This window comes from Corticium candelabrum, chromosome 1, assembly GCF_963422355.1.
Source record: "Corticium candelabrum chromosome 1, ooCorCand1.1, whole genome shotgun sequence".
Taxonomy (NCBI): domain Eukaryota; kingdom Metazoa; phylum Porifera; class Homoscleromorpha; order Homosclerophorida; family Plakinidae; genus Corticium; species Corticium candelabrum.
In genome coordinates this window covers 15,069,733-15,078,582 of record NC_085085.1, presented here as the reverse complement: position 1 = coordinate 15,078,582, position 8,850 = coordinate 15,069,733, and the positions used below count along the sequence as shown (strand labels likewise).

Genomic DNA, 8,850 nt, shown 5'->3' with positions numbered 1-8,850 from the left:
GATGTCACGTGTCTCACATGCCTGCTTTCCTGTCAATGGGACAGATCTTCTTGATTCCTTTCTTTCAACAACATCTATTCTAAAAACGGGTAATGTTTCCAGTTGTTCTGGTTTGTCGTCCAGCTTTCTTATCTGATCTCTACACTTTCTATTCTAGGTTGCTCCAGGTAAGTTAGTATTTTGAGTGTAACGTTATGTATCTATTGTTTATAACAACGATATCTGCAACGTTACGTTCTAATACAGATTCGCCGAGAAGCAAAGTGGCATTGCTGCTGTGTGTCCTCGGAGTCCCAGATTGTTTACCTATTATACATCTGTGGTGTCATTCCATATATTGTACAGTACAGTACATACGTTTTGTGTTTGCATGCAGTGTTGATGAGTTGTTGGACGGCGGGGTGTGGACAGGGGAAGTGACAGAAATAGTTGGGTCAGTTGGAGCAGGGAAGACACAGGTACTGTACAGTCGTTAGCCATTAGTCAATCCTCTAGGGAATTGATTTATATAGTTTTGTCGAATATTTTGATATTTTGACTGTCCAATATCTTTTGACTCTGTGTGTGTGTGTGTGTGTGTGTGTGTGTGTGTGTGTGTGTGTGTGTGTGTGTGTGTGTGTGTGTGATGCTCTTTCTTATTTTTCTCATGCAATTATAGTAATGCACGCTCGTTTTGTAGCTTTGTTTGCAGGTGTGCTCACAAGTGTGTTGTCACGAGTCTGCAACAGTTCTGTATTTGGACACAACAGCCAACTTCTCTGCACAGCGACTCTGTCAGATCATTAGCAAATCATTAACTTCTCAAGTTGTTAATTTTCTTAAGTATTTTTATATAATTTCTATTTTATTTTCTATTGTGTTTCCTGTAGGCTGAAATTGAGAAGGCTTTACGTCGTGTTTATTATGTGAGAGCTTTCAACATCTACTCTGCTTTGCAACACTTGAACGCCATCAAGTCCAGGATTGTGGAGCACGTTTGTTTATACTTAACTGTTGTGATTGGAAGGTGGTGAATCTTTGACACGCATTGGTCTCGCCAGGCTGACTCATTTTACAGTGGCTTGAAGCTGGTTGTAGTTGACATTGTGTCAACGCTAATCAGTCCCATACTTGGAGGACAACAATCTCGTGGTGAGATGTATGGTGTGATATGATATGCTAAGATACATGTCGTGTTTGTTTGTGTTCTTTAGTTTGTATTTTGTTATATATGCATTAATTAAGACAGACAAATGTTATTGTGTTTTGTTTTCACGGATATCACCAGTGGTGTAGGGACCTAGATTTGGTTGAGGGACACACATTTGCCTAGGGGCATGGCTTGGCAAACAAGGCTAACTGTGTTAATAATTATTCATATATGTATGCATGCTACATAGCAAGAAAACAGTAAACCAACATTAACACTATGGAGTTAGTTCTGTATGTCATGTTAATGTTGTCAGTTTCTATGTCTGTCATTCCTAAATATTAGCAGGTCACTCGACAGGTTGAATATATCTTGGCCAAAATCAAACTTAGCCAAGGGGCACGTGCCCCTGTGACCCCTGCTTTATACACCTATGATTACTACTAACTGATACATTTTCAGGTCATAGCTTGATGATGGAACTTGCAAGGACTCTGAAAGTTTTAGCAACAGAACTTGGCTTGGCAGTGCTGGTGCACACCGCATGTTTTTAATTTATTAGAAAATTTTATGATTAGTCTTTATTGTTAGTGTACAAATGGTGTTGTTCAAGATCACACTGGAGTCTCTGTAAAGTCTGCTTTGGGCAAGAGTTGGTCTCATGTTCCAAGTACTCGGATATTCGTGCAAGCAGTTGAAAGTGATGAATGTGTTGGAAGCAAGAGACGAGTATCATTAGTGAAATCGTCTCGAATTCGAGTGAGTGATAAGAATGATTGTATAATGAAATTGCTGTCAGTGACTTTTTTGTTATACATAGACTAGAGGTTTGTTTTCATATTTCTACATCACATCTGGTGGGCTAACACCACTGTATACTGAAAATGTTGGTGATATGTAATGTCATCATCTCATTTTATTGCAGTCATATTATTGCTGTTAAAGTTATCTTTTATATGAGAACAATTGTCAAGGGATTATGTGTGTTAGGCTAACTATAACTGTATTGCAGAGAAAATTACAGAGTTTAAAATATGAAATAGTTTTTGTTGAATAAACAGACGTTGAAGTAGCTACATGCACACACACACACACACACACACACACACACACACACACACACACACACGCACGCACACGCACGCACGCACACACACGCACGCGCACACACACACACACACACACACACACACACACACACACATACAGCTTCTTCACAAGCAGAGATTTCCAAGATTAGTAAAGACAAGTTGAATGAGATTTGAAACAGTTCAGTGATTCATAATAAAATAATTCCAATTCAAAGTTGCGAATGTCAACTCTACTAGTAGGTATATGTGAAAGGCAAAATTAGTTAAACAGAGTTAATATTAACATAACCCAAATATGAGAATACCAATATAACACTTCCACTCTACTGCATCTAAAGACAACATTGCTGAAATCTGGACTACGTGTTACATATGTATCCAAGGAAGTTTGTTCAAATCACAATTTCCTCCAGAAAGGATAACTCCAACATGTTGCAATTTGCTGTGTTGTTCTTTAAACTGCTGCGTGAGAGCAGCTGCCACAGCAACCGCAGCAGACGGCTCGATGACCAGTTTCATCCTCTCCCATACTAGTTGCATGGCATCCTTGATCTCCTGCTCACTTACCAGTACGACATCATCGACATACTTCTTTATATAGGGCCACGTTACAGTCCCCACATTCGTTTTCAAGCCATCGGCTACAGTCTGGGGAACACTAGTAAGTGGTTGTCGATGCCCACTCCTCACCGAATTGTAGCAATCTGCAGCATTCACCGGCTCGGCTGCTATCACCTTAATGTCACAATGGGGATCAAGACTCTTTGCAGCTAGAGCGACACCAGCGAGCAACCCTCCTCCTCCTACAGGAGCAATAATACCATCTAATTGTTGCAGGTCTTCGAGCATCTCAAGGGCAACAGTTCCCTGTCCCGCAATAACACGATGATCCTGTGACGAACTAACAAACTCTCCAATTCTGCCACCAGCTGTAAGCTTAGCAATCTCCAAATTTGTAGCATTCTCCCTTCCCGCTTCTGTTGGCTCACAATCGACAACGTGAGCTCCATATCCCAGCACTGCATCTTTCTTGCAATGCGGCGCCGTGCGAGGCATCACAACAACAGCCTGCAGACCGTTGAGGTTGGCGGCTAGGGACACAGCTTGGGCGTGGTTTCCACTGCTGTGGGTCACCACAACCGGACGCGACTCGACGGCCATTTCACTTACGGCGTTGATTGCGCCACGGAATTTAAAAGAACCGGTTCTTTGCAGGTTCTCGCATTTGAAGTAGAGGCGTCTGCCTGCTTTCTTGTCCATCGTGCAGCTTGTCATGATGGGCGTGCGAAACGCGTGGGCCGAGATACGTTTTGCTGCTGCACGAATGTTGGAGAGATTGAGCATTTCGGACATGTCGCTACTGTACACAAACGCCGAGCGGGTGTTGCATGAGAAGCATGAATGTGTGAATAGCCACCGTCACGTGATCTTACTGATGCAAATTATTAACTTTCTAAAGTGCGTTATCACAACACTTCTATTTTAAAGCGCGCTAGCCCGAGGCAAGCTGGACACGTGCACGCTGCCAATGTCGAAACGGAGTGTTCAAGAAGGAATGAGTGGGCAACCGCCAACTAAAGTATCTCGCACTTTATTAACGCCAAGATTTGGTCCTGTCTCTTCCCAGGTTTGTATTCCTTGTTAGTGCTGCGTGATGTCTACCTTCCTGTAGCACGTCTGTGTGTGTGTGTGTGTGTGTGACAGGAAGAGCTAGATGTTCGTACGTTACAGCTGCAGAATAAGATGCTCGCTGCCAAGATAAAGGAGAGAATATTTCGGGAAGAGGAGTTGCACAAACAGATTGCTGAGAGTAATAGCAGCCGCTCTCGTCTCGAGTCAACACTCAGTCTAGTGAACAGACATTGGGATCAACTGGATGGCGATGTGAGATTTATGTTGCAGAGGATGGAGGGAGATGCCGAGGGTGCACAGCCAGTGGAAGATACAGCGGCGCACGTTTCTATGTTCTTGCAGAAACTGTTGAAGTCACATTATCAGGAGGATATCGAGGCTGCAACAGCTAAACGATATCAAGTTTCAAAGACTGTGGTTGCTGAGTTGGTCCAGGCTATTGAAGCGATCAGGAGAGAGAGGGAACAACTGGTGGAGAGAATGAAGTCTGATGATTTTGATGCGAATGAGGAGCTTGTGAAACGAATCGAAGAATTGGTGAATGAAAATGGCAGGCTCAGTGAACAAGTGTCACGTTCACATGCAGAGCAGCATGAACACCAAAAAGAGGTTTCTGTTATTAGAATTGTTGCAGCAAGCTATCCAATAAGTCTGAGATTTTTAATGAAAGATTTAAAAATTTTAAATAGAATAGAAATTTGATTTATTGTAATTAATTTTTTATGGTGGTTGTGCCACTGTTTTCTGTAAGTGAAATATGTTGCATTAGTTTGATGTTGAGATGTATTGTGTATTACATTAAGTGTGTGTTGCAAGCTGTCTGATACAATCTCAGACTTTAGATCATTATTATTAGGAAAGTTATAGTACTTATGATGATTCATTGTTAACAGTTTGAACTTCTTCGTGATAAGTTCACCATAGCAGAAGAACGAGTGGAAAAACTGACAACTTCTCTTGATGACAATCAGTTTGATTTACAGAAGGCATCTCAACGAATAGAAAAATTAGAAATGCAGCTTTCTGAGGCTCTACAGGCAGCTCAAGCTCAAGGTACAGATTCTAAGGAATCCGAAGGTCAAGCACTTATGGCTGTGGCTGTGGCTGCCAATGTTGAGAATGTGAAGGAGGAAGTGTCTGTTGAGTTGGCTGAAATGCAGGAAATTGTAGCCACTCGGGAAAAAGAACTAACAGAGCAACAGCAAAAATATGAAAAAGTCTGTCAGGAGGTAGAACGACTGAAGTTGGAAGTGCGTGAATACAATGGATATGACACTTGGACAGTTGCATGTGTTATGGCTTGTTTGTTCTGTGAAGGTCAATCAAGTATCTGATACAGCTGTGCTGGCCAGTGTACCATACAAGATATTACAGACTCAGTTCTCTGTTTTGTACTCAGACTATATGCAGGTATTGTATGTAGTGTATGATATGTTGTTTGTTTCTAGTAGTTACTTGTTCTCTGCTGTCACTAGCTAAGGGTACAGTTGGAAGAAACACGAAGATTACTTACAACCAATAAAGGACAGTACATGCAGCAGCTAGATGAAATAGAAGTGAGAAAACATAGTGCAGGACAAACATAGATAGTCAGACTACGTTGTTGCAAGAGTAGAGTCACGACGTCTAGACATACAAACTGTAGTTGACACACAAACACCAACAGCGGCTGTCATGTAATCTGACGTACGCAGGCTGAGGAACAAAAGTTTCATCACAAAACAAAGGAAGAGGTTTCGAAACTGAATAATACATTGTCCAAGTTGAAGAGAGATTATCACACTGTTCGTATGGAGTATGAACAACATGTAGCTGCAACAGAACAAGCTGGTCCAATAAACAAAGAAATGAGACACTTGATAGGAAGCCTGCAGGTTTGTTGGCATGTGCACAACAGGCCACTCTCTTGCATTGTGAGATTTTACAGAATAGCAACCAGCAGTTGAAGAATGAGCTTGCTCGTTACAAGAGGAAGTTCAATGACGCCCATCATCAATTAGCTCAAGTACGTAGTCACTTTCTGGACTACAGTGTAGTCGTGTTGCTACTGTACTGTTGTAGTACCGGCTAGAAGGGAAAGCCATTTCTGAACCATGTGAACATGAAGACAGCAGTTTACTTGCAGTAGAAGAGAAGGAAGGACAAGAGACAGGCCAGGGAGGAAGCGAAGAAGAGAAAGCTGAATCCGAGTTGGTGAGAGAACTCAAAGCCAGCTTGAAGTCAGTATCCGTTGCTGCTAGTTTTGTGATTGTTGTAATTTTGTGTAAATTTGTTTTAGGAAAGCTCAAGAAAGTCAGAAAGAGATGAAACTGTTGCTCGATGTTTACAAAGGCTTGGCAAAGGAGCAAAGAGAAAAAGTAGAGGTGAGGGTCACTAGTGGCAGCGTTTGTCGTAGACATATTAGGTTTTTATTGTCTGTTAATAATCATGTGGCAGTGTATTATTGGTGAATGCTGTTTACATAACCTAAGATTTCAATTTTTTCCTTGTAGCTTTTATCAGCAGAAAAACAAATTAAAGGTGAACTTGAAGAGGCAAAGGCGAAACTAGTAGAAATGGAAGAGCAATTGAAAAGGCTGCAAAGTATGGCAAACTACGAGGCCGTTCAAAGACTAAGGGCTGCGGAAGAAACCATCAAGCAGATGCAAAAGGATCTAACACATGCAAAACATGTGAGGGAGAGATGAATGCTAGTGATTACTTGATTGCATTGCTGTGATATGTCGTTAGGACGAGGATGCCATGCTAAGTGAGATGGAGGTAACTGCTCAGGCATTTGAAGACATGCAGGAACAGAACGCTCGACTTCTACAACAGCTACACGAAAAAGAAGACGCTAATTTGAAACTCATGTCAGAGGTCACGACGTGACTTGTATGCAGCGATTGAAACTTATTCACTTGAATTTGATTGTTTGTAGAGGATTAAACTGACACATTTGCAACAATTGTTGACCGAGCAGCAAGAGGGACAGGTGAAACACATTGCGATGCTGGAATCACAACAGCAGGCACAAAATGAAGTGTGTCAAAGGGTGGAAGAAAGGGAAAAGAGTCTTCAAGCCAGCATGGTCAGAACCATATAGATATTATGCGTGGACTGGACCAGTAGTCAGTTGGTTGTGTTACAATGTCAGACTGCGATGGAGAAAGAGGTGACTCTTAGACAACAGGCCATGGATTCACACAGAAAGAGAGTCAGAGTCAATTTTCAAGTCCTTCATTGTTGGATCTTCATTGATGTCTTTATAGGCAATTGAAGCTGGTCAAGCAGTACAAGAAGCAAAGTTTCAGTTAGAGAAGCAGATTGAACATATTCAGCAGGTGTGGTGTAATGTGGTGGTGGTGTAGTGTGTGTGTGTGTGTGTGTGTGTGTGTGTGTGTGTGTGTGTGTGTGTGTGTGTGTGTGTGTGTGTTGGGGTAAACTGATAGGCAATGTATGTTGTATTGGTTCAGTTGCAGGCAGCTTTAGACAGTAAAACTTCTGCCATGGAGCAAGAGTCCTTCAGATCCAGGAGGGCTGAGGTATGGTGAAATATGAGAGGATAATTACCGATTAGGCCACAGTTTGAATGCTTGTTGGCATGTCCAGGAGGAAAACACTCGATTGAATCGTAAGTTAGAAAGACAGAAGAAATTTGGAATAGCAACAACTGCTGATGAAATCTTAAAAGAGGAATTGAGAACATACAAAGTGAGTTCAGTTTCTCACCTGATGTGTTGGCTGATATGACAATCATTATTTCATGTTGATGTAGTCAAAACTGGTGTGTCCTTGTTGCAATACAAACAAGAAGGACTGTGTTCTTACCAAGTGTTTCCATGTGTTCTGTACAGACTGCATTAAAACTCGCTATGAGACGAGACAGAGAAAGTGCCCCAAGTGTGCTGCTGCATTTGGAGCCAATGATTTTCATAAGATTTACTTGTCTTAGCTAAATTTTCACAGCCAGCCTTACACATTCATAGACACAGTTAAATATTAGAAGTTCTCTTTGCCTCTGGTTCTCTTCTCCGAAGTTGCGAATTGAGCATCATTCCCCACATGGCATTGTATGGGTGACAGTACAATGTGGGATCATCGTGAGAGTTAACCATTGGTCGTTCTTCATTTGCCCACTTGAAGAGACTTCCTTCCAAGTTGAACATCTGAGGAACATTGTCTGACCCTTGCATGTGCCTCTGGAGTCGTGCAACTACAACTGATGATCGATAGCCGACAGAACAATACGCAACGATCTTGTCTTTGTCCTCTGTTCAAGATATACGAATACATGAGACTTTCTGTGACATTGTGACATCAAACGTGTTTGACTAATTCACCGATGTTTGGTACTAAAGCACACACATCTCTCCAGCTTCGCACATTTGGGTCGATTCGGATGGCTCCTTTCACATGACTTACTCTGTACTCCTCTTCAGAACGGGTATCCTAAATAGCAACAGGCAAGCAGACTTTACAGTAGACTAGAGAAATGAATGAAAGCAAAATGTTTCCATTTGCTGCTGTCAACAGTTCAGTGCCAAGCCTGCAACATGCAAAACTGGAAGCAATATATGAGGTGCGTTAGAGTAAGTAAGCGTATTAGTACAACGTAAATTAACTGCAAAAATATAGTTAGAATTGAAAATGTAACGACAGTGTTTAATTAACTAAATGATACATACATTTGCACATATTATTGCATTATATACGGAGAGACATGTTTGTGACCTTGCCTTTACGCTAGTATAGACTCCTGCTATATAATTGTCAGGTTGCACCGTATGCATAGGCATGTTAGTCTAAACTCTGACTCAACCAACCAAAACAACAATTCTGTCCCGTTGTGTCTCCATCAATGACTGCAAGTCACTCGTACTCATCTGCTCTACATCAGAAAGCTGGTAACGTATGCCCCGAGTCACCACATTCAAACCCAATCCGGCCATTGCGTCGCTTGCTAACAAACGGCCGCACACTCCAGCCAGTGCACGCAAGGCAACAGGGCATGCGCAA

At 41.9% G+C, this 8,850-nt stretch overlaps 4 protein-coding genes across 4 annotated transcripts; 2 read left to right on the top strand and 2 right to left on the bottom strand.

Moving 5' to 3' along the window:
* The first annotated feature begins 3 nt into the window (after positions 1–3).
* Positions 4–2,181, top strand: LOC134183852 (DNA repair protein RAD51 homolog 4-like). The gene is made up of 8 exons (XM_062651421.1): positions 4–89; positions 158–458; positions 680–805; positions 870–974; positions 1,041–1,131; positions 1,592–1,662; positions 1,721–1,888; positions 1,950–2,181. The coding sequence occupies exons 2-8, from the start codon at positions 195–197 to the stop codon at positions 2,028–2,030; spliced, it is 906 nt and encodes a 301-aa protein (XP_062507405.1). The 5' UTR covers positions 4–89; positions 158–194; the 3' UTR covers positions 2,031–2,181.
* A 175-nt stretch (positions 2,182–2,356) lies between these two features.
* LOC134178470 (serine racemase-like) lies at positions 2,357–3,670 on the bottom strand. The gene has a single exon (XM_062645349.1). It carries the CDS (start codon positions 3,571–3,573, stop codon positions 2,587–2,589), a length of 987 nt encoding a protein of 328 aa, XP_062501333.1. The 5' UTR covers positions 3,574–3,670; the 3' UTR covers positions 2,357–2,586.
* LOC134178460 (E3 ubiquitin-protein ligase BRE1A-like) lies at positions 3,655–7,856 on the top strand. Its single transcript, XM_062645339.1, has 17 exons — positions 3,655–3,847; positions 3,925–4,461; positions 4,746–5,102; positions 5,170–5,262; positions 5,328–5,408; positions 5,547–5,726; positions 5,780–5,857; positions 5,914–6,071; positions 6,131–6,215; positions 6,345–6,524; positions 6,583–6,711; positions 6,773–6,922; positions 6,989–7,048; positions 7,104–7,175; positions 7,308–7,376; positions 7,444–7,545; positions 7,610–7,856. The coding sequence occupies exons 1-17, from the start codon at positions 3,749–3,751 to the stop codon at positions 7,784–7,786; spliced, it is 2,607 nt and encodes an 868-aa protein (XP_062501323.1). The 5' UTR covers positions 3,655–3,748; the 3' UTR covers positions 7,787–7,856.
* On the bottom strand, positions 7,827–8,822 carry LOC134178480 (uncharacterized). The gene is made up of 3 exons (XM_062645358.1): positions 8,658–8,822; positions 8,175–8,283; positions 7,827–8,104 (listed from the first exon to the last, which is right to left on the bottom strand). Exons 1-3 carry the CDS (start codon positions 8,781–8,783, stop codon positions 7,827–7,829), a joined length of 513 nt encoding a protein of 170 aa, XP_062501342.1. The 5' UTR covers positions 8,784–8,822.
* Between the last annotated feature and the right edge of the window lie 28 nt (positions 8,823–8,850).

Excerpts from the sequence above, each read along its gene's own strand:
- LOC134178460 (XM_062645339.1), top strand. The coding sequence starts at position 3,749 with ATGTCGAAACGGAGTGTTCAAGAAGGAATGAGTGGGCAACCGCCAACT. Across the intron at positions 6,072-6,130 it reads GAACTCAAAGCCAGCTTGAA|GAAAGCTCAAGAAAGTCAGA; the intron begins GTCAGTATCCGT and ends AATTTGTTTTAG. Across the intron at positions 6,712-6,772 it reads ATTTGAAACTCATGTCAGAG|AGGATTAAACTGACACATTT; the intron begins GTCACGACGTGA and ends GATTGTTTGTAG.
- LOC134178480 (XM_062645358.1), bottom strand. The coding sequence starts at position 8,783 with ATGGCCGGATTGGGTTTGAATGTGGTGACTCGGGGCATACGTTACCAG. Across the intron at positions 8,284-8,657 it reads GGGACAGAATTGTTGTTTTG|GATACCCGTTCTGAAGAGGA; the intron begins GTTGGTTGAGTC and ends GTTGCTATTTAG. Across the intron at positions 8,105-8,174 it reads TGCTTTAGTACCAAACATCG|AGGACAAAGACAAGATCGTT; the intron begins GTGAATTAGTCA and ends TATCTTGAACAG.
- LOC134183852 (XM_062651421.1), top strand. The coding sequence starts at position 195 with ATGTATCTATTGTTTATAACAACGATATCTGCAACGTTACGTTCTAAT. Across the intron at positions 459-679 it reads TTGGAGCAGGGAAGACACAG|CTTTGTTTGCAGGTGTGCTC; the intron begins GTACTGTACAGT and ends CTCGTTTTGTAG. Across the intron at positions 975-1,040 it reads AGTCCAGGATTGTGGAGCAC|GCTGACTCATTTTACAGTGG; the intron begins GTTTGTTTATAC and ends TGGTCTCGCCAG.
- LOC134178470 (XM_062645349.1), bottom strand. The coding sequence starts at position 3,573 with ATGTCCGAAATGCTCAATCTCTCCAACATTCGTGCAGCAGCAAAACGT.